Source organism: Grammomys surdaster, unplaced genomic scaffold, assembly GCF_004785775.1.
Source record: "Grammomys surdaster isolate TR1022 unplaced genomic scaffold, NIH_TR_1.0 278, whole genome shotgun sequence".
Lineage (NCBI taxonomy): Eukaryota > Metazoa > Chordata > Mammalia > Rodentia > Muridae > Grammomys > Grammomys surdaster.
Genome location: NW_021604719.1, coordinates 10,150,036 through 10,174,057, shown reverse-complemented (window position 1 = coordinate 10,174,057; position 24,022 = coordinate 10,150,036). Strand labels below are relative to the sequence as shown.

Genomic DNA, 24,022 nt, shown 5'->3' with positions numbered 1-24,022 from the left:
TCTCTCTCTCTCTCTCTCTCTCTCTCTCTCTCTCTCTCTCTCTCTCTCTGTGTGTGTGTGTGTGTGTGTGTGTGTGTGTTTATATATATTATATCCCCGGTGTGTGTGTGTGTGTATGTGTGTGTGTGTGTGTGTTTATATATTTTATATCCCCAGTTCCAGAAGCTGCATTCGAACTTAAAACCTGCAGAGTTTAGGGAGCTGCCTACTGTTCTGTTGTCTTAGTGACAGACGGAGGACCCATTGTCCCTCCGTGATAAACATGATTGCTTCTGAGTGGGCTAACAAGCTTTGGGGGCTTTACAAGATGCTGAAAACACGCCTTGATTGCATTTAATTTGATTCCAATTAAGAGGCACTTAAGAAGTTTCTACTGAATTAGATTACACCGAGTGTTTCTAAAGAGGACACTTCATTATTGGAGGCAGCTTTAATTTAAAATTATCACAGAGGGAAAAAGCACTGTTCATTTTAATAAAATAGGCTTTATCCCATGACATTATTTTACAGTTGCATACTGTGGGTTATGTCTTATTAAATAATAGTATGGGAGCCCTGTGAGAATCATTTGAAATACCAGGTGCCTCATTCACAGTTCACCCGACCAAGACACAGCTGGTCACATTGCTTTTTAAATACTTAACAGAAACCAGAAACCAGAAACGCTACGGGGAAATTTTATTTAAATGAAAATAAAGAGATAAAGCTGAAGCACTAGAGTGTAAATTCTGCTTTCTCACCAGAGATGTGAATTTTCCAGCTGACTGAAATGGAAAGGAACTTCTGACTTAGCGAGCAGCGATAGCTAAATAAACGGAAAGTGCCACCGATTTCCTTAACTTTTTGAAATGTAACATTGCTCCTTTTTAAATAAAGAACTGCCTTGACATCAAAATTTTACACACTCACCATCAGAGCAAAAACCAGCCCTCCTCAATCCCCCTTTGAATGTACAACAGTGTCAGGGATTTTTTCCCCCAAAGTTATTATTTTACAAGCCTTGGTTTGTGTTAATGTTTCAAAAGAGAAAAATGATTAAAAGCAAATGTCCGAAAGTCAGTTATTTCGTACTAAGCATAAACCACACAGCTAGCTTTCATTGGATGAAGCCCTGCAGACACATTTGGCTTGCCCATCACTGATACTTCAGGAATAAAAGCAACTTGTGGTTTGTGGTTAGTGATTAAGCACCAGTGAACTTGTGTGTGCTCTTGTATAGAAAAATCTGCTGCATTTTGAGCATTTCACACTTTGTAACAACATCTTTATAATGCCTTTCAGAATTAATTGACCTAAAACCCAGTGACTCCACGATATATCTATTGGATAATTAGAAGTCTGAGGACCAACAAATAAAACCCATTATTGACGTGTAGATCTTCAGTCAAACAAATACTTTACAGCTGCAATTTGCAGAAATTATTTCCTTTGAAATGGGCATCATATCAAAGACTCGTGCTGCTGATGTGATTCATACCACAGGTTTCAATGCCCTTTCCAAAACAGATTTAAAAATCTAAAAATAATGTAATGAAGTCAGGCTGAGGTAGGAGGGGTGGATGCCAGGCTAGGCTAAAGCACATAGTGTGATGATGTCATGAAAATAATAAATAAACTCTGTAAACCTTGAAAACAACCCACACTTCCTCTTGGAGCCTAGGTGGATCTCTTCTGGAGACAAATGAAACTTCCGCGCCTTAGGAAATCTGCCTGACCTTGAGAGCAGGGACCTCAGGGTGGGGGCACAGTGACCTGCTTTAGTGATCAGTAGCTATAGATATCAGAAAATGCACTCGCTGTCAATGATCATTGCTAAAATCTGTCTATACCACACTGGAACAATCAATTTTTGTAAATGATTGCAATAATCAAGGAAATCGCCTAATTTATAAATCCTTGCATAGGGCATTTTAATGGATCCCTCCATTTTAATGCTGATGCCCTCAGAGCTCAATGAATTGTTGTCTAGGCTGTCTTTACACAAAATGATAAAAACATTCCATCTCGTAGGGAAACCACATCTCATGGATATTCAGACTCTCAACCTGTGATCACTCATTAGTGGCTTCCACAAAAGTTCTGCGCTCCGGAGCTTCACAAGGAGCCAATGAGCACACGTGTTTGTGTCCGTGTGTTGATGAAAACCACTAGAGTTTTGGAATCTGAATAAATGACCTTGTAATGAATTGCACCATAGGGAACACATCCTCTAGCCCTGACAACCCATATCATAACAGTTTGTCTCTCTTTTTTGCCTAACGCTGGTCCAGTTTTTATTTGGGGGGTTGTTGTTGTGGTGGTGGTTTGCTTTTAACCACCAGGTTTCGGAGTCAACAGGCTCCACCATGCTAATCTTCCAAATAGTCAATCACACCAGTGTGGATGTTGCTGGTCGTGCTAAAACATATGTGTGCTGTCCCAGTCCTCACTTGTCCATGAACAGGTGGATCCCCGGGTCCACCTGGAAACGCAGACTGCACACTTAGCTTCTCTCCTAAGGCCTCCTCGCAAAAGTTACTCATCTTGGTTAATCCTTGGCCAATTGATTCTGGCCAATAGTGTACTGTCAGAGCTTTACTTACTGCTCAGTCTCACCGCCCTGACGTTTATGGTGCACTGATTGGCCTCTGTCAGTGGTGCTGCTTGTAAATTCACTTTGAAAAGCTTTGTGTTAACAGCCTTCAACCAGGCTCCAAGAAGAGTACGAACAGGCAGCCGACAAGCTCGACCTCCTGCCCTTATTACAGTGAGTAAATCAGGGTTTGAGCCATTAGGCTGGAGCCTGGGGCCTACACAGAGAGGGCTGACATGACAAAAGGTCAGCCTCTGTCACACACGTGTAACAATTTGCATAATGGAATTCTGTAACTTATCTGAGGGAAGTGGTAAATGCTCACCCACCGTCTCAGGCTTCCCGGGCTTTTATGCTAAGTACTTACACCAGAGTCTGTGTTTCTTGTGTAAATACACAAGGAATGTCTGAACTCATGAAATCTTGGAGCATATATGACTCTCAGACAGAAAGAGATCGAAAGAGAGGCAGGCTCCAATTTTGTATACAACTGTCTTAGAACATAAGCACACCACCAATGTCTCACGGCCATCTCTGGAAGAAAGAGGACCTCCCTTCTTCGGAAAGGACTCCCCAGCTGCATAAGGTGCAGGTTTTCCCACTCGATCAAAAGTGTTTAACCCATAAAATTACACTACAACCATTTGTGGTCCTAAGGCCACACATAGCTTTTCCACAAACAATTAAAATTGCTATAATTTGCACAGGAGAATGAGCCAGCACCTCTGTTTCTGAGAATAATCTTTCCATCAGACAGCTTGCTGGCTTGTTGTGATGGGAACGGCTAACGCCTAAGATTTCGATTTTGCTTTCTATGTCCTGCTTTTAAGGCAGAGGAATAAAAAAAAAATCCGTGGCAGAGGAAGATGATGCCATTTAGAAGCAAGAAACACTTGTGAATCATTTTCTTCTCATGGACAAATCCTCTCAATAAAAAAGTCAATTTCTGAATAAAAAAATAAAATGAGAAAAATAGTCCTGCCTGCATTGAATTCATAAACCTTATAAGGCATTTAATCGTAACATATAAACCAGGACAAATGTATGTTTATATGAAACCTCACCATTCAAGGATTTCCAAATAGTTGTTGTTGCTGTTGTTGTTCTTTTTAGGTAAGTCACGTAGGGATTTGGAAACCAAGGAGAGTTATGAGACCTAAACCAAAAGGACTAGAAAGAAACCCTGTCAGAGCCAACACGAAGCGTTACATCTTTGATTTTTAACACAATGCTGGAAACCATTCCAAGAGGCAGCAGATGGTTTTACAGTTTATGTAAAACTATAAAACTCCCTCACTCTATCAAACAGGCAGCGCTATAAAAGACATCTTCAAATCAAATGAAGCAAAGCCAGGGAGGTAGGCCAGCTGTTAGGATGTGCGGCTGAAAACGTCACAGGAACATCACAATGGTTTATTTTTAAGGAAGAAATTACTTGAATTCTGTGAAATTGACTTATTTACAGCTAAATTGACAGAGTGGTATATTAAATGACAAATTGCTGAAAAATATGATTTTTAGTTCAATGTAACCTAGATTTATAGAACCTGTCTTCCCCTGGCGTCTTGTGAATTGGTCCAAAATAAACTAGAGTACATAAAACAAAGTGTGACATTTAAACTTACAATATTATTACTGAGACAATTTTAAGTGATTTTAAGTTAATAAAAGAGTATTGATTTAAAATTATTTTTTCACCACCTAAATTGTGTGTGTATGTGTGTGTGTGTGTGTGTGTATGAATGATAGAGTCATTTATAAAAAGCATTTACAGCACATTCAAAAAAATAAAATCAATTCATTTCCTTCTGGTACCAATCACCTATGATGGTTTTGAAATGCAAATATTTAGCGGCATGAAATATATATTTATTTAATATTGGTTTTCATTAATATTTTTAATTCAAACTAAATAGAAAAATAGAGCATTTATGTTAAGCAGAACTCTTGTTATGTCAAAAATATTATGGCACAAAATCAAGCCACAAAAATAAAAGCCCATATTACACTATCCTCCTTGATTTTCTAAATGAAAAATAGTTAATCTTTAAGCAGAGGGCAATTGAAAACGACACATACAGACTTACCCAAGCAAAGGAGAAGACAGGCTGTAGAAAGTTAAATTCCTGTCTAATACCTTGACTGTAATTCTAATAAGCCGCTACATTGTTTCAATTAGCAAGGGGAAAAAAATTAGGTTGAATTGGGTACAATTTATTTTGTCATTATTGCTAAACTTAGTCAAATCAGACCTTGAGCTGAAAGTTATCTTGAATTATAACTTTATTTTAAACTTTGTATTTTACTCCAGCAGAATGCTAAGTATACACTGTGTGCATTCCTCAGGTCTAGTCATATTAAATTCTGATGCTAAGCAGAAAGAGGAAACCATATACAACTAGATTAATTTATCTCAAGGGAAAAGAACACATTAATAACCAAGATAATGTTTTCATAAATGTTGGAATCAACTGTGCCTTTTCACTTTTTCATTAGAAAACACATTAGGATAAAGTTATCTCGCTCCCATCTACGAGACATAACTGCTGAGAAAGAGTCTGTTTTCTTTGAATGGTCAGAAAGACTCCCCCGATTCCACTCCACCCCCAACCCTGTACATCTAAATAGAATTAAAGCCAGAATCCAAGTCTTATTACAATCATGTATGCCAGTGAAGGGCTGCTTAACATCTTCTGCAATCTTTTTGATTTAAAGTATCTACACGCATTATTTTTCAAAACACATTAAAAACCTAATTCCAAAAGAAACCGGCCAAATTAAAAAAAAAAAAAAGACTAATTTGGTTTTTTTTTTAAATTTGCTTTTAGCTTGCTGATCTCTTTAAACTGGAAAAATTAACGATCTTAGATCATTACTGGAAGGAGGGAAGAGTTGAAGAAAAGAAGACCACTCCTCATGAAAACCTAAAGAGTCAAAACACTTTGAGGATGGAATGATGCTTAACTTTATGTTGCTGCATTTTGAATTGTTGGGATTCTACACAAGGAAAATATTAACCTAAAAATGGTAGCGTCCTTACAAACAAATTCTCTGTGGTCACGCACACCCAATGTTTAACAAGTCTTCTATGAACGAGGCGGAGCTTTTAATGAATAATCAAAAGGCGTAACTAATGTGAGTCGGTTTGTTTCCATCATAATCCTTCAAGTGCATAGTACAGTACGGAGGCAGAATCGTACAATGAGCTGTAAACCCAAACAAGAATCCATCATCTGCTCGGAAACAGTAACAGGGAAAAATTAGCCATCCATTTACTGTACTGAAATAAAGATAAGCAACCCTGCAAAGATCTATCAGGACCTGAGTACTGAACTCTAAATAGGAAGATGTTTCTTCAGCAAATGACTGGAAAGAACCCTAAGGAGAGGAATGAGTATGGTTGACTTTTAAAATGAAGGAGTCATGATTCAGTAGCTTTTAACTGTCTTGAAAAATCTGCTTCTGGTCACCCTGATAATCCAGGTGTCTAAAATAATATTTAAGTGAATAATTATTTTGTGAGTCACTAAAAAAATTACTGTGAAGCCTTTCCTGTGAAGATCTGTAGTGGGCTCCAATCATGGATTCTATCTGATATAAACAATGATTAAACGTTTTCAGAATCAACAGAATGCAGACTTACAGTCTAAAATTTAAAGGGCAATTTAATGTTTATACTTTCCTGTTATTAAAAGTGATTTGATTCAAATAATCATGTCTCATAAGTCATGAGGCTTAAAAATTTTAAGTCATGATTCATTCATCTTTTAATGTTTTATTAAGACACGGTCTCACATAGCATAGGCTGTCCTCAAATTTCTTTTGTAGCTGAGGCTGGCCTTAATGCCTGATTCTTCTCCACCTCCCACAAAATGTCTGGTTTTATACAGTGCTAGGGATCAAGCTCAGGCTATCATACATGGTGGACAAGCACTCTAACGACTGAGCTGCATTCCCAGACATTCATACTTCATATCTTAAAAATAATTATACTAATAAAAGTCTATGCCCTATTTTAAAAAGTGTTCTGTCACGACAAATAGTTACTGCCAATAAATAACTCCAGTCAGTCACATTTCTTACCATCTCTCAGGAGACATTTTACATGACTGAAACTTTAACATCCCTTCAGTCCGCCAAATGTATGTCATCCTAATTATTATTACAGAAGGCTGATTAAAAAAAAATACATTGTGTTCTGAAGCAGGAGTAGGAGCCTATAGATCATTCAAGCACAAACCTAGTAGGCCTCTTTTTTTTTTAAAATACAAAGAACTAACTTTATATCTTTATATCTAACTATACCTTTATAACTAACTATATCTTTATAACTAACTATACCTTTATAACTAACTATATCTTTATAACTAACTTTGTATCTTCCTAACACACTCAACTCATATATAACCCAAACAACAGGTGAAATTCACTTTAAATCCATGGAGATATCAAGGACAAAAAAGAAAAACCATCTTATTACTATAACAAAATTCTTCCTCCATTATGTACTAATCAACATAACAGAAAAGTTATGTAACAGAAAAGTCCCATAGTTTTTAATGTTAATATGTATTGTTGAAACCTGTATGTGTAGTGGCTTCTTGCCAACATCCCAATCACTCAAAGCCTTCTAGGAAGAAAAAAAAAAAAAACTATGGTTTTTTTTCCCCCACATTTATAACTTTGTCCTCTCAAAGTCTAAAAATAGACAAACATCAGAGGGCAGGAACAGGGGATTCACTTTCACATTTTCAGATAGAACATATCTGTACCACAACTGCTCTGGGGTTCCCCTGGGATGCATCGGCAGACCTTTAACAATGTGATAGGAGAGTCCTTAATAACGGTGCTGGGGCCTGCAGGGTGCATGGGTGGACTTCATTAACTTTAAAGCACACAGGAGGTTACAACTGAATTAGTGAGACAGGAAAACCAGCAAGGCAGGGCATCAAAGCCAGCTGTGGACTCACTGGGTCCTACCTGTCAGCTTTGCTACACAATGCTCCAACTTTTACCTCCAAGTAGTTTCATGGCAAGCCCTTCCTCCTGCCCTGTTTTACACGTTATTTTTCTGAACTTTTCTGTAGGTTTTGTTTTTGGTGTTTGTTTTTAAGAAAAGCCTCTTTTAGTGATATGAATATGCCCACCTCTTCCTCCACCTCACTCAGGAATTCCATCCGGAAAGACAAAAATGGCTAACTGCTTTCCCACAACTGTTTAGGAGTGACACGGAGACTGGAAGTAGATAACTACAGCGCAGGAGGCTCACTGGCTGCCCTGTCCTCACCTTGGGCTGCTGGGCTGAATGCTCACTTGACCACTCCTCCATCAAGGGAGACTTGGCAGACAAAGGCCTCAGCCCCCTGACCCGAGTAGTCACGTGAGACTTTTAGACAATGCCTCTATTTTCCACAGCACTCTCTCCTGGGTCTAAGACAAAGCTGGCCAGAGGGAACCCAACAAATGTGTAAGTGGATGATTATGCTGTAAATTTTAGTGGGACAGCTCACCGCAAGAATAGTCACATTGACAAGCTGTTGAGCCATTTGTAACCAGAAAGCACACTGTTGTAGAAACAGACCTCTACTACAGTGCACACGAACCTGGTCCCCAGCAATTAAGGACCTGACTTTTCTGATGATTCCTCCTTCATTAGTTCACCTGGCCAAAGATTTCCATCACTTTAGCTTGCGTCCTCTAGTATCTAATATTTCCTAAGTAGTTCTCTGTGAGTTGAGGAGCTAAGGTCAGTTGAAGGATTACCTAATTATAACCCCCTCCCTTCCGGAATGGACCTCAAGGATCAAGCAGCTCCATCAGGGTTTTTTCAGACACACTATTTTAAGATAATAGGCGAGATTAATTTATATCAAAATGGTATTACCTCTCATGTTTTGAGTATCTACTTTGTTGAAAACTGTACAATTTCACTTTGTCAAAAGAGAAGCCAAAAATTTTAAGTTTTGATTTACAATAATTCACAAAGGAGGTTGGGTTCCTTCAAAGTTCTGGAACATGTTGGTCTCTCAAATTCAATCAACATTTATTAAAAAAAAAGTTTTAGGTGACCTAAAACTAGCCCCAAAATTGCTTGTAGGCCCGGGTGACTTTGAACTTCTGACCTTCTTGTCTCCACCTCCCTAGTGCTAGAATTAAAGGTGTTCTTATAACCTTCCAATTTAAGTGCTGCTGAGGACTAAATCCTTCTTACTTGGCAAGAAAGCACTCCTCCTTATCTCTACAAACTTGTTTTCATCTGAGAAAATTACCCTGACTCTGCTTCTGTTGCCTCAGGCACAGAGACCTATGGGAAGAGCTGAGAACCTGGAGTAAAGATCACCTGGCTCTATCCTACCGCTGCCTGTGCTCAATCTCTGAGTGTTTTGGCTGTTTCCTCTTGTCCTAAAGATTGAGAAGCCCGAGGGGCTAATTCTTCACAGTTCCAAACAGAGGCAGGTTAAAGTGGATGACTTCTAGAGCCAATAGGTCCCCGTTGTAAGCCACACTCTGCCAGCATCCCTCCTGCAGGAACTTTCAGACGTCATCCCTCCACTGGACAGAGGAACGTATTCTCCACTGCTATACCAGTGGGCATGAGGGTAGGGATAGGGTGGGTTTCCAGGGGCCGAGGGCAGCGGGGCTCTGAGACCCGGCCCAAGATGGGAAATCAGCTCGGGCAGCTTACCTCCCAGAGATGCTGCGTATTCCTCACTGCGCCGGTCTGCACTTTCTCCGGTGGCAGGAGCACGCCCTGGAAGGGCCCAATCCAGGTGCCCTGCTGGATCCTCTGCGCGGCACAGATGCCGTAAGCCAGGCCAGGCACCGTGCTGGTGCACAGGCACACCTCCCGAGGCAGGTCCCGCAGCCACTCCGGCAGCTCCGGCGGGGGTGCAGCGGCCGCTGCGCTGCTGGTGCCCACAAGCCGGCGCAGCGAGTGCAGTGGCCCGTGCATGGGGCACTCCCCGTTGCGGTTGTCCGCGCACATGTCACAACCTGTGGGTGACACCGGGGAAGGAGGGAAGAAACAGCGTTAACTCAATCTTTTGTGTGTGTGTGGGGGTGTGGGGGGTGGATCATTGGGTAAACTCCCTAAACTGCAGCAGGTAAACCACCTGTTGGGCGCCAACGCCACAGGGAGTAGGAAAGGAACTTGTGCCACACCCTGGGGACTTGCAGCATTCAAATATGCCTGCTAGGATTCACTCAAGGCTAAGATGCTAGGTTTGGATAGCCAGGTGTGCTTTCCAGCGCCTAACGCCCCGCGACTTTTGCTTCGGATCCAGCCTGCCAGCATCTTAGCTTCCGTCTCTACCTTGCAAACATTCTTCTGTCTTCTCTCCGGGCAGTGTCTCTGGGTGTGCTTATCTTCTTTCCCTCAAGAAGTCTGTCTCTCATCCCACCATTTATCTCAAATAGTCGCAGATAGTACAGTGATGTCTCAGATAGTACTTGGTTCTGCTCTTGGGCTATCAAAGCGGGAGTGACACGTACAAACACTGGACTCTGAAGCTTCCTACGCTACCTCCGGAGCGCAAGCCCCAATCCCGGTCCTTTAGGCACTAGGACCCCCAATCTCTGCTCAGCGCCCACTCCAGCGAATTCACCCATCAAAGATGAGCTGGAACGAGGGGGGTGGTGTCAGTTGTGATTGTGTGTGCAAGCTCTTCCCAGAAACCAAACCAAATGGGACATTTAAGGATCAGGGTAAAGGGTCATTAATGATCGGGGTAATGATTCAATTGAACAGAATGGAAGGCCAAGCACAAGTTAAATGAGATTATCTCATTTGGTGAAGCTGTTGCTGGAGCTCCTGACCTGCCCCTCAGGACAGACATCACACAAGGGGATTCCTACGCTCCAGGCATGCTGCTCCAAGGCACCCAGTGTCCTTTGACTCGATCTAGGCGGAAAAGGCCAGGCAGCCACTAGAAGCTAAGCTTTCAGCGACCACACTGTCGGAATCGCAGAGCCTAAGGGTTATTAATGGGCCTGGCGGAGCCGCTGTGTCTGCTCCCTGGTGCGGCAGGCCTCTGCAGAGGACTCCTGCCTATGCGACTCAACCTCCTGAGTCCAGCTTTCCTGGGGGGCGCTCATGGTTCTGCTGCAGCTGAACCCTGTGGGGCACTGACCCTGGCACTTGGTGCTCCTGTACTGGTGGAGATGGTAAGAACCGGGTAGCAAGGTACCTGAGTTGCCCTCCAGTCTTCTTGGCACCTTTCCCCTTGTCTCCACAGCAATCAGCCCTTGTAGATCGCTCCAAATGTGCTGTGTCTATGCTGAAACTGTGAACCACCCAAGAAACTTATTACAAGACAAATCAGTGAAGAATTCTCCACAAGGAGCATTCAATCACTACTCAGAACGGAGCGAGAACCCTTGCCATGACAATTACAATGTCAATGGCTGACTATGTGAGCAGCCTATCTGTCCGGAGGTGCTTCCTGTCAGTTGTGTGTTCCCCTCACTGGAATGAGCAGCCCAGCCGTGCTGTTCCAACTATGATTGCCCAAGGAGTAAGGAGACCAATGGTTACAACTTCTTAGTGGCTGTCCCCAAGACTTCTTTGAGAACCAACACCCGACCCCGTTTCTGCAGGTATCCCCTGTGCCTCCCTTAACTCAAAGGTACCTATCCTCCTCCAGCATTACAGGCTAATGTGAAGACTCGTCAAGACTCCACTTTTGACTCCAGGGCCTAGATGGGAGTATGCTGTCACTCATGTCAACTCTTCAGAAACACATAAATTTCACTCAGCCTCTAAGGCCTTTACTTGTGGACAACAAGAAGACACCGCAGAAACAAAATGACAAAAATATTATCCCTGAGTGCCTTCTATGTGCCATGCGCTAGTCTTTCACCAAACTGCCACTCTGGTATCTAAGAACCAAAATTCCCATTCTTGCCGATGAAGCAAATTGAATACTGATACTGGACCAAGGGCCAAGAAACTAGAAGGAGCTAGCAGAAAGATTCACACAGAAGTCTGCCCAACTCCAAAGCCTTCAAACGCCAGAGATTTAGGAAGACTAATGAGGGCTAGGAAAATTTTATATACCAACTCATGACTGGATCAATAGAATTGAAAGAGTTTACTGATGTAACCATTTGGGGGCCAGGAAAAGAACTCCAGCGTGATTGAGTGATAGTTATAGAGATAGTTCCCGCTTCCACACTCATGGGCTTGAGGGAGCTTAGCGTAAGAATGAAAAAATAAATAGCCAGCGTCCATAATTCCAATGCATCTGCTCTCACAGACACATTAAAATGACCTTTCACCATCTGAGAAAAAAAAACCAGCTTTTAAAAAACGACAATAAGAAAAGGCAACGTGCACATGAAAAATAAATATAAATTATCCAGGGAGTGCTTAACTGATTTTTCTTTTCTGGTTCATTCAATTAAGTAAAGAGTGAGGGAGGGGAAAAAAAACCTCACAATCTGATAGCCTGTGTCAAAAATTCTACCAGCTTCCACTTCTCTGCATGGAGCATCACATCATGTATGTGGAGAAACAGATTAGAAGCAATTAACTCCAGCCACTACCGCCCCAGAAGACAAGGAGCACACTTCAGTAATATTTGGAAGAATGACAGCTAAGTCGTTTCTGAAGCCCTCTGCTGTGTGGTGGTTTGATTGTTCTACACAGCATACTTAAAATGTAGCGTTTTGTAGAGTACTAAAATAAACCAAGGCTCCCCCCAGATCTAAAAGACTATATCCTACATTCACAAATGAAAAAAGTAGGCAAGCCTCGTCCGGGCTAATTGGTTCACTTAATATGTGTCTTAATAAAAATGTAGAAAATATTTCTGCCAGAAAAGTTGAGCAGTTACCATCAGAATAAAGTTATGTCTAGTCTCCAACATTTTTACCGCATACAAAAATCTCTCGGACTGGAAATATTTATTTCTAACCTGTCTCAGGGTCCCAGAGGAGCCTGGGGAAGTTTTAAACAAGTGACTTTTTTCTCGAGATTGACACACAGTCACAAGTTGGCAAACATACTGTTTTCTAGCCTGTGAGCCACAAACACCCACATAGAAAGGTTTGAAAGAGAAGCCAGCTAGGTCCTCCAACTTCTCCCCACACGGGAGTCCAGGCCTTAAGAACCAGGGATTTTTGTACAAGTTTACAGTTATACACAAGATGTTTTCAAATGTCACTGTACAGTGTGGAATTATAGCACTCCAGATCTCCTTGGAGCACGTCTGCCTCCGGGGCATGAGTAAGGAAAGAGGGGGAAGGTGGGTTACCGGCTCTTGCCCACCTACTGACCTCAGAAAGCCAAAGCAGGCCTTCACTTCATTTCAATCCTTCTTACTGTGTAAATGTTTTCAGAGGCTTTTTGTTGTTGTTTTCAACTACATGTGCTATTTAAAAAAAAAAACCCACACTTCAAATGAGCCCTATACAAAATCGAACACCAAGTCTATTTTCTCATTGTAAGGAAAGGTGAACCACTTCAAGGGGATTGCTGTCTGAAGAAGACCTTAGAGGTGAGTGTGGCCACCAGTAGGGTTCTCACTACAAAGCTTTGTCTCCACACTAGGCTTACTGAGCAGAAGCCTCTCTGGTTCTTAGATCCCTCGGTTAAGGGAACTGAAGAGTAACTTAGAAGCCTGCTGAGCCTTGCGGCTCAGGCTGTAAATCCTCCTGAGCGGCAGACAGGGTCGCAGCCCTTGGTCCAGAAGGCCAAGCCCTGAGGGGCCAGGAGGCATTGATCAGTCCCCGGAGTGCCGCCTGCTGGCAACTCAGAGTCCAAAGCCCCTGGGGGAGGGGGCATGGTGGCCTGGGGGTCCTAGGGCACCCGGGCCTCCAGGAGCCTCACTCTGAATTACTCTCTAGGGCTCAGTCTTGCCCTGCCTTCCCGTATGCAGGATGTGGACAAAGAGTGACACACAGCTGACTGAATGTCTTCGCCTCGGAAGGATTCTGTTTAAAGGCCTCACCCAGCTTCTAGCCTGTAAGGGCTCCCAGGGGAGGCCACCAGGAAGAAGAGCCCATGGTAGTAGCCTAGCGCTTATGGATGCTCTGAAGATTCTGGCTGCCGGCAGCATGCAAAAACCCTGCCCTTTCTCAGCCTAGCCTGCTGGCTTGGCCCAGGAACCAATGAAAGAGACAAAGGGGGAGAAAAAAAGGAGGGAGGGAGAAAATGTGGATTTTATTTGTCTCCTGGTGACTGTATTAATAAATTAAATGAGAGCGCCAGGGTGTGCGGGTGAGAGAATATTGCACGGAGATAAACCTGGCCGCCCTCTGCCCCCGCGAGGCCGCCGTATACAAGGCCGAGATGATGAATAGGAACAGTGAGAGAAGATCGAAGAGGGTCTGGGCTGGCTCCACTCTCTCCTACAAAACTATAGGGCAATTAATTGTGGCTTGTCCCCTCATCCTTCATCTCCTGGTGGCACATATCGATGGAGATTACTGCTGATGGACCATTTTATCACCTTAAATAAACAGTCGCCACCTCTTCTAACCTCAATCTAATATATGGCTTTATGTTCAGTTTCAGGGCTCTGGATAAAGAATGATGTAAAATAGCTAAATCATGTGTGTTACGAGGTGGGGTCGGGCCTGCACACAAAATGTGAGAAAGAGAAAAATAGAACAATATAAAAAGCCTGCACACCCACACTGAAGTCCCTCTCCCAGGGGACCAGGTCTGAATCACTTGCTGGTTATTAAGAGCCTGACATGCCCGATGGAAGTAAAACAGGGTGTGTCTTCTTGGCACTAAGAACTAGCAGGTTCGCAAGAAGCGCTCCAACAACGAAGTGAGGAGACATTAGGATTAAGTTAAAGTGAGGAGACATTAGGATTAAGTTAGTGACTCTCCCCACATCCCCCAGTACAGCACCCTGCAACCTGCCCCCCACGCACACACACCTACTCTCAGTCTTTTCCCCAAATCTTTGGCGAATGGGGACGCTGCCAACAATGAAACCTGCAACCCTGCTTCCACAGCCGTGGTTTCCAAAACTGTTCCCTGCACAGGAGTACCTTCCTAAATCAGAAAGATCCTAAAGCACCCCAACACTGAGAAAGTATAGCATGTCCCAACTCTATGCCTTGACACCAGAACAGGTTTGTTTCCAGCCTCCTCCTCAGTATGAAGCCAGCCTGTCTTCACAAAAAATTATGAAAAGCTAACTCTGCTGAGATGACCAGGGGTATGCCCAGTGCCTCTCAGTATCCTCCAGGAGTACTAACAAGGTCTCAGGATACACTTCAGCTACCCAGAACTTGAGAAGAGACCACTGTGATGCAGTCCCAGGGTTCAGCAACCCAGCAGCAAAGAAGGACCTGTGTGTGTATTACACTTGACTTTTAACGGGGAGGGCAGCAGCAAACCCTTGAGAGTGTTGGTGGAAAGTGTACCTCAACCAGTCACAGGCGGGTCAATAGCAGGAACCTACTGAAGGAGCTCACTTGAGCTAACCTGTGTTTGGTGTGATTGAAAATCTGATAGGTAAGAGTTACATTCTCTGTGGCATCTGCCATACGTGCCGACACGGTCTTCTGGTGTTGTTACAAACCATGAGCAAAAGGAAGGGGAGAAATGAGGAGGCTCTTTTATCTACTAAGAGAGGAGAGACTAGACGCTCCTTAAATACAAAGTCACAAAGGGTTGCTATGCTGAATGATTGCTTTAACTTTACAAAAAAATAAGTTTTAAAGAGAAATGGCAAGATAGAAAGAGAGGAGGAGGAGGAGGAGGAGGAGGAGGAGGAGGAGGAGGGGGAGAAAGATACACGTGAAAAATTGAAAGAACTTCAGCCTCTCTCCTGCTTCCCTCCCTTTACCACCCCCCCCCCATACAGTACAAAAATGAGGGGAAGCTTTTGTTTTCAATTTTTCAAGTAACCAAAATACCAACACCTAAAAGCCCCTGGAAAAGTTTTAAGTCTTTGCATTTAGGATTTGTTTGAAATGCCTGGATAGATTAAACCCAGTTAGTGTTCATCTTTTAAAACACACCATATACTGCGTGGCTTTAAGTGAGTGCCAAGTTTACTTGCCCAGGACCAGAGGTTGTTTTCCCATTACCCAGAGCTACCTTTCTCTTTTCCTTCCAACTGTTCCTTTAATTAGCAACCAAAGAGAGGTGTAACAATCTAACTTCCTGTCTTTTCTCCTGCACTTTGAACATTCAGTCAGTCCATTTGACTCAAAAGAGGATACCAGACCATTAACAAACTATGAATAAGTAAAATCACAAACCCTTCCCCCCCCCCCGGGGGGGGGGGGTGGAGCTATTTAGGTAACAAACTGGTTCATAGCCATATGTCAATTAATAATCTGTCCTAATTCTTTTTCTGACTGGTGGATGTTTTCTCTAGTGAAAATATGTTAAGTTTCTCTGCTACATTGTGAAAAACACACATACCATAACACAAAGCCAGGGTTGGTATCTTTTCCAACCCAGATTTAATGTAGAGCAATAACTGCAAGCTTGGCTAAGGTGCTCCCAATCGACAATGATTATATTTCGCTTAGCAGTAAGAACTACTGCCAAGTTTTCTATTTCACACTTTTAAAGGAACTGGTTGTAAGACAACATCTGGAAGAAATTCACAAGGAAACATACATCTTTGAACTCGATTAAGACAATGCAATTTTATAAAATGTCTGAAACCCTGAAATACATGAGTCTTCTTTAAACGCACCAAAAAAAAAATTGAAACTGCAACTCTTATCTTAAACCAATATTTTACCCTCAGAGGCTAGAAATGAAAAAGGTAAATACAACTGCGGCTTTGGCTAGTAGTTACTACCGCTGCCACAAGAACTCCTTCAAGAAGAGTGACAAGCCTCAATCATATGGCTGGCTAATGCCCATTGTTCTTTTTAAAGATCAAATCAACAATCTAGGGCGGTTATAATTACTATTTTGATTTTACTATTTCGTTTTGGTGAGAAATCAAGAAGTCTATGGTGTGGTAGACATTCTGCAGGAAGCAACTTATTAAAATAGAATCAAAGTAAATATCTATGATTTACTTCCTTATCAGAAGTCAAATGAATAATGGATGGAAGAAAATCGATGGGTGAGTGCTACTCTGACATGACTCAGTTGCTTTAAAGTTCTGTTCGAAGGTTTCGGAGAGATTAGTTAACACACATATCAAAGCTTTAGGTGTTAACATATTATAACTTGAAATTACCAAGAAGTAACAGATGCATATCAACACACATTCTTGATGTCACTGAGGGTTTTGTTTCAGAATATCAGAATATAACCGTGCTTAGGATAGGGATTTGGAATTGTGAATACAGAAAGCTTGGGTAAGTTCTGATATGTAGCTAGTCATTCACCATTTACTTGAGGAAGAGGTAAGTTTCTTTCGCTAAATTGCCATCACTTCTAACTTTAATAAAAATTGTTTAAACGAATAAAGCAACGCAAGTTGCAAACATTTGCAGAATCGGCAAAGAACGACACTGTCCGGAGGTTGGACATTTTCTTCTTATTCAGCAGGCTTTTTCCCCTTTTCCTTAGCTTCTAAATAAATAATAGCCCTACTAATAATACCTACCTACAGGAAGAAACTGACTCATTGTCACAAAAAATAAAAAATAAAAAACCAACAACAAAATACCCTACTACTGCGAGATTCCGCTTGGAAATCCTCGATAAGCAAGAGACCCAAAAATGAGCTGCCACCATTAACTCCATGGAATATAGACTAAGAAGCAAATCCCGGTCTCCAAGCTCCCTAGTCCGGATCAGGCCGTGCTGGGTCCACCGGGGCAATCCCGGCCGCCAGCTGCCAGTACCCGCCTGGCCCGGAACACTGGGCGGCAGGGCCTTTGGAGTGGCAAAGCCTGGTGGCTGGAAAGCGGGGTGTGATGAGAGCAGAGAAACAGAAGCCCACGGTGACACCCGAGCAACCCGTCTCTTCTCAGACGCCAGAAAAGTTTTGTCACAGTGATCCGGATGGCGCGGGACAGCGGCTTGAACCAAGATCCCCCACCCTTCACCGTTGTCACCTTCCTGAGACCCTACCCGCCTTCTCTACCACTGCCTGCTGTCGCCAGCACCCGGGGCAGAGCGGGTGAGCTAGGGCTGCGGCTACGTACGGTTGTTGGGGTCGCTGGTGTGCTGGTTGAGCGGGATGATTTCCATGCGCTGCTGCCCGTACAGGTAATAGTCCAGCTCCTCCGCGCTGCAGCGGAAACGTGGGACGCCACGACCGTCCCCCACGCTGCCGCCGCCGCCGCCGCACTTGGCCGGCACGGGACCCGAGGAGGCACCGAGGCACAGGTCCTTCGGAGGCAGGGGCTCCGCGGCCACCGCAGCAGCAGCTAGAGGCGCGAACACCGGCATCTGCGACACCGGCAGGGCCGAGAGACCCGCTAGAGCAGCGGCGGCGGCAGCGGCGGCGGCGCAGGAGGAGGCAGAAGAGGCAGAGGTGGAGGAAGGAGCCGGGGTGGACGAGACGGACGAAAGCGAGGCGGGCCGCGGCCGCAGGCCGTCCGGAGGAGGCTCGGCGCGCTCCGGAGGCGGCGGTGGTGGCGGCGGCGGCGGCTGCAGGGGCTGGGGCGCGCCTAGGGCGAGCGCGGCTCCGCTGCCTTTGAGCGGGCCGCCGCCGCCGCCGCCGTGCGGGAAGAGTTGCTGCCAGTGCTGCAGGTAAGCTGGGTCCACTTTGAGGAAGGCCGAGCCGCCGGGGTCCCCCGGCTTCAGCATGTCCGACGCCTCGAGCTGGAGGGGGTCAGAGGAAGAGGAGCGCAGAGTGAGCTGGATCCGGGTCTGGACTAGACGGGGCGTGCGGGAGGTTCACAGGGAGCTGGGTGGAGCACCGGAGCCCCGCTCTCGCCTCCGGCAGCGCCACCGGGGGCTGCGGTTCCCGCTTCCCAACTCCGCCCGGGCGCAAAGTTTACTCGGAAGCCCGGGAGCGCAGCGCGGAGGTGGCTGCGTGCACACGGTGCTGTCTCGCAGCCCGCGAACCCCGCTAAGCTGGGACCCCCAAGAGCCGGCGCTTTCCGGCACAACTCCGGGCAGGACGTCTCCCCCGCCCCCAGCAAGCGTCCTGGAGCCAACCCGAAGCGAAGTGGCGCAGCGCCGGAGCCGCGCTGGCCTCAGGCGCCGGGAGGCGGGACAGTCTCGCCCCCCGCCCCTTGCCCCTGACCTCCAAGCTCCCGGTGCTAGGAGCCCACGCCCCGCAGCCCTGGTCCAGCCCCATGGTACCTGGGGACTGAGAGCAGCCGGCGGGGGCTAGCGTTCGGGTGTGCGGGAGGCCGGTTCGGTACACGAGCGGTGGGTGGAAGCCCCGGGCGAGTTACATGACCCCAAGCCGGAGGATGCGGAGAGCCATAGAGATCCCGCAGCCTGGAGCCGTCCTCGGAAAGCGGGGAAAGGACGCAGAGGCCCGCGGAGGGCGCAAGAGCAGCTCCGCAGAGAGTGCCAGAGCGCGGGAGGACGCGGGATGGAGCCGCCTCCGGCTGCTGCGCTCGGCCGCTTCGGCGCTTGGGCTCTGCTCTGGCAGCCTCTCGGCTGGACACGTGGGTTTTACGACAGCACCAAATACATGTGTGTGCGTGTGTGTGTGCGTGTGTGTGTGTAAGCGCGCGTGTGTGGATGGAGAGGAGAGGAGGGAGACTGAGAAGGGGAAGAAGGGAGAGGGAGGGAGGAGGGGCGGGGAGGGACGAGAGAGGGAAGAAGGAGTAGGCGGGAGCAGGCCAAGGGAACGTAGGGGAGGGGAGAGGGAAGAAGGAAATTCAAACTAGGCTGGACCCGCAGACACCCAGTGCGTCTCCGCCTCTCCCGCACAGACACCTCCTCTGTACACACACACACTTTTTTTTTTTAATTTCTTTTTTGGCGTGACGACTCCGGCTTGCTTGTTGTACTTTTTCTGTCCGCAATATATCTTTTTCTAGGTGCGGGCTCAGTGTCCTGATCCCAAAAGCTATGGAAACACACAAACCAGGCAAACATCCTCTGATCAGCTGGTGTCTGTGATAGAAGCAGCGCACACCGCGAGAGGCGCGTCGACCCAGTCCTCACAGCGAGTTTGCTTTTCAGCCGGGTTCAGATTTTCCTGGAATGCTGTTGGGTGCCAGAGTTGACTCGCCCGCCAAGCAATCTCTAACATAAATCCTCCGGAGAGAAAAGTTGAGGGCGAGGTGGGGCACGCTGTGCGCTGGCGTGAAACCCTCAGTCCACAGCCTGAGCGAAGCTGGAGGGCTTGGGAACGAGGGTCTCTAAAGAACCATCCGGCCCTGGCAGGACTCCAGCCTGGCGGTGGTAGAGAGGCAACTGCAACCGAGCCTACATCTAGTGCCTCTAGTGCTCAAGCACTATTCTAGGATTGCCTTCCAGGATTCTCCGCCTCTCCTTGATGTACCTGGAGCCTTAACTACTCCTGAAAGCTGCCGAGGCCTGCCCTGGGAGGTCAAATACGGGCTTCTTTAATTCAACTCTAGAATTATTGCTTCGGGAGACAAATGCAGCCCCGCCCTACCATGCCATCTCCCACAGCTTTGAGCTGCAGTAGCTTCACCAGGCAAGAGCTAGCTAGCATCCACCCACTAGGCACTCGCCCCAAACTCTTAGCTTTCTGGCATTCGCAGTCCTCGGTGGCAGAGGGCAGTGACAAACTCTGTGAAATTGGCCAACTCCAGGGCTTTCTCCCGGCCAGGGTTCTGTCCACACCTTAAAGAGGAGGAAAAGTGGCATTTATCTTTCCGCAAACAACCCAATTTATTTAACAGTCCCCATCCCGAACAAGCAATCTCCATTCTTTCCTAATTTCGTTTTCTCTTCCCACCACTCATTTTGTCCGAGCCTGGGAAACGAGCTGTTTAGACTTTGTCCGGGTCTTGGGCAGAACGCCTCCCTCCCGGTTGGAGCCTAGTTGGACTGAAAATGTTTTGACTGGCGTCGTTATGACAAAGTCATCTGTCATTCCTGGATAGATTGATAGCACCCAAGTCTGAGGCAAGCATCACGAGGGAAAACCCGCCGCGTTGTAGACCCCGAGGCTAACCAGGCAGTCTTCGAAGACTTTAGACAACTCCCTGGAGGAGAGGATGAAGTTCCAGGCCCCTTTCAATTAATCTGTGTACAGAATTGCTGTGGCTGATGGGACCCCGGGAGACAGCAAACTCTTTCTCACATTCCCCTACTTCACTGTGGAGAGACCAGAACCTTTGGAAGGTCTCCATGGGAGACCTTCTAGGGATGGATGTCCGGACACTACCCACCTACTCATTTTTAACCAAAGCCAGCTATTTCCTAGAGTTTGGTCCTCCAGAAAGGGAAGGGCTAAAAATATCACAATCCTCTTACTTCCCTAGAAAGTATCAGGACTTGGAGATGTTCTTAGCAGCGATTGCTTGGGAGGCCTCCAGCCACTCACTGTGGCTAGAGAGGGTGGGCAGGGCGCTCACCCTAGCAAAATAAGCTGCAGTTAATGATTGCTCAGGATGTGGGACGTGCATATATTTAGTGTATCTAGCAACCGTGCTGGCAAGGCATTATTAACCCCCTTATTGCATACAGATGGTGATCAGAAGGTTCTGAGAGGTTAGGTAGGTTGCCTAAGGTCGGGCCCTTAATGAATGATTGAGGCCCATTCAAACCCCGCTCAGTGGGCTGCCAAGTAGATTTTTTCTAACTACATTAGTCAAACTCTACTCATTGCATTGATCCTGGGTTGGAATGTTGGTGGGGTATCACAGGAGGTGCTTCCCGGGTAAGGAATTAGGCCGATGAGGAAGTAAAGGCCCTCTCTTTCATTATGCCTGCTGTGGAATATCCCCACACTCCCAGATCCCCACACTCACCACTGCCAGGCATTCCAGAGGTACTGGGCACAAGTGGACGGTGAGGAGACAGAGCCCTAGATGCCAGAGGATATAGGGAATTTTCTTGAATGAGGAAGTCACAGTTGTTGCCCTGCGGGTCGAGAGCAAAGGAGGTCTCCAGCGGATTGTCTACAGACTGGGCATCCCTAAAGCCTCTGCAGGATCCAAGGCGCGACTGGGGCCTGGGTCAGCAAGGGTCCTTGCACTCTGTGCTGAGCCCAGTGAGCCTAGACCGGCCAGCTAGCTGCGGGGACAACACTGGCAAAGTCGCTTTTCGCCCCTCGCGGCTGACCCTGGCTGACTTGGCCATGGTCAGCCTGGAACATCTTGAGGTTTTTAGAAAGTGAGCCCACTGCCCACGGGAGGTGTGTGCCCCTCAGATCTGTTGCCTTCTCTTAGATGGGCAAACAAATCACTCCGACCACTTAGGAAGCGATCAAACCTGCATAAAAATCCATCGCTCTGGAATCGATGGGTGCATATTTGCTGGGAATTTGTTCCAGAGGAATGAATAAGGAGCGAGAGTGTATTAGATGCAAAAGGGGGACACAGTAGTGTTTTTCTTCATTGATTAATGACCTCTAAAATAAAACAAGTGGGAAGAGGAGTCGGGATCGATAAATTAACCACCCCAATTTATCATTGCTCCAGGATTTCCACCCCCCCCCGAAAATTCTCCCTGGGAAGCCCATTGTATCCTTAGCTGCGCAGAAGAGTGGAGCTCGTGGCTGTGCAGGGAGACAGTGGTGCAGAGGACAGAAAAGCAAGAAGGCGCTCCATCTGACTTCATTTGACATACAATTAAAAAGTTTGCCTTCCATATTAATTAGGTTTTTTTCTTGGTGGGGGAGGGAAACAAATGGCCGTCACCTTTGACAGGACTCCAATAAGAGATGCAACAGCTCTCTGTCCTGCCCAGGGTGCTCCTGTTTCTAGATTTAAGGTCACGGGTGGCTGAGTTAATAATTCATTAATATAGACATTTATTCAGAAGGTTTTTCTGAGATCTGCTCTCTCTGCTTTCTCTTGGAGATTTATTTTCCCCAGGAAGTAGATGGGGGGCTGCTAGTTAAAGGGGAGATAGAAAAAAAGGGGGACTCTGGTTACCACTATGAGAAAACTTGAGTGGCCATCCTAGTGGATAGGTTCCTTCAGCTTGCCACCAAATCTCTGGTCAAAACTCTGGTTGAAAATGTTATCCTTTGGATAAGGATTCTGGCCCCAGTGGCCCTTTCTTCTACCTCTACAGATGTCCTCAAAGCTCCTTTCTCTCAGGTTTAGGGTCTAAGTGAAAACAGCCTCAGGGAGGACCCTGGAGTTAAAGCAAGGGAAACTCTTTCCAAACCTCCCTTCACCTTTCCCTGAGGAGTTTTCAAATTTGCCCAGACCTGCAACTTAGGAATTAACTTCCTGGGAGCACTTTGTCTTTCAGAGTAGGACCTACTGGGCATTATAAAGCAATGCCTAGAGTCCAGGTCCTGGGGGTTTACACTCTAAGGAAGTAGAGGCTGGGAGGGAAGGATGCCTGAGAAAAGAAGTGCCATGGAAAGCATACAGGTGACTAGGAGGAAAAGAGCAAACCCAGGCAGAGGTTGAGACATGCAGCCATTGGCGCTAGGCTTCTCCTAGAAGGTGTTGGATGAGATTTAAGCAGGAGGACACTAGTATTGCCCTCTAGATGGGACATTCTGTGACTCAGGTGCTAAAGCAGAAAAAGGGGCCTTTGGGAGTGAGAAGTCTACCTCTTGAACTTCACTGTCATCCTTCATGACACTGAGCTGCTGGATACCCTTCCAGAATACTCATTCACAGAGTTGCCTCTGTGTCTGGTAGCTTAAACGGACACAGTGATCTACCTCCAGTTGTCTAGCTCTAAATCTCTTCAAAGATGAAATGAAAAGATGAGAGACCAATGTGGCTTTCCATCCTAAGCTTGGTATGTAGTGGACACTGCCTTGTAACCTCCCTCTCCTCTGTACCCAAATCCTAGAGCTCAGGTGTCTGGTGCACAAAATGCACTGGAATCAAGAAAGCTCACCATTTATTTGTTTCACCATAGTAGTCTTCCCACTTCTACATTCTTAGTGAGAAAAGAGTGACAACCACTGTGGTAAGTAAGAGGGAGTGAGTTGGGTGATATGGAAAGCATCCTTCAGCTCCACAGACTCTGCCCTTTCCCCAGATGATGCAGGAGAAGCCTTGGTATTCTGAAGACACGCCATCCTCTTCAGAGACACAAACAGCTTAAATGTTCTCTCAGATTTGTTCCTATCACAGTCTTGCCTGTGAAGGCAACCTTTTCATCTTACTTGGTCAATGATAGCCCTTGGAGCCAGGAAGTCAAGATAGCCTCATCCTAAGCATTGTCTTTTATCCTCCGCCAGGACCACAGCAGACAGCACCTGTTCATGCCACAGGAAATGCAGCAGGACCCTCTAACTGCTTTCACCTTGGTCACCCAATGTTTGTTGACCACACAATGCTTCTTAGCCACCCTTGGCCTGATTTGGATTTGACCCACTGACCTTGAGGTGAAAGGCTGCATAGTATTATTACAATCCCCGGGGCCATCTATTCTCACAGGGAAGCCTCTAAATATATCCTTTCCATTCACATAAAAAATCAGGTATTATAATT

General features: G+C 45.9%; 1 protein-coding gene across 1 annotated transcript in view; it reads right to left on the bottom strand.

Moving 5' to 3' along the window:
- Prdm6 (PR/SET domain 6) overlaps positions 1-18,276 on the bottom strand; it is a 101,808-nt gene extending 83,532 nt beyond the window's left edge. Inside the window, exons 1-2 of the mRNA XM_028777233.1 lie at positions 17,657-18,276; positions 9,258-9,565 (exon numbers count right to left, since the gene is read on the bottom strand). Of these exons, the coding sequence (XP_028633066.1) occupies positions 9,258-9,565; positions 17,657-18,263 (915 nt within the window). The 5' untranslated portion in view covers positions 18,264-18,276. The remainder of the gene's footprint in view (positions 1-9,257; positions 9,566-17,656) is intronic.
- Between the last annotated feature and the right edge of the window lie 5,746 nt (positions 18,277-24,022).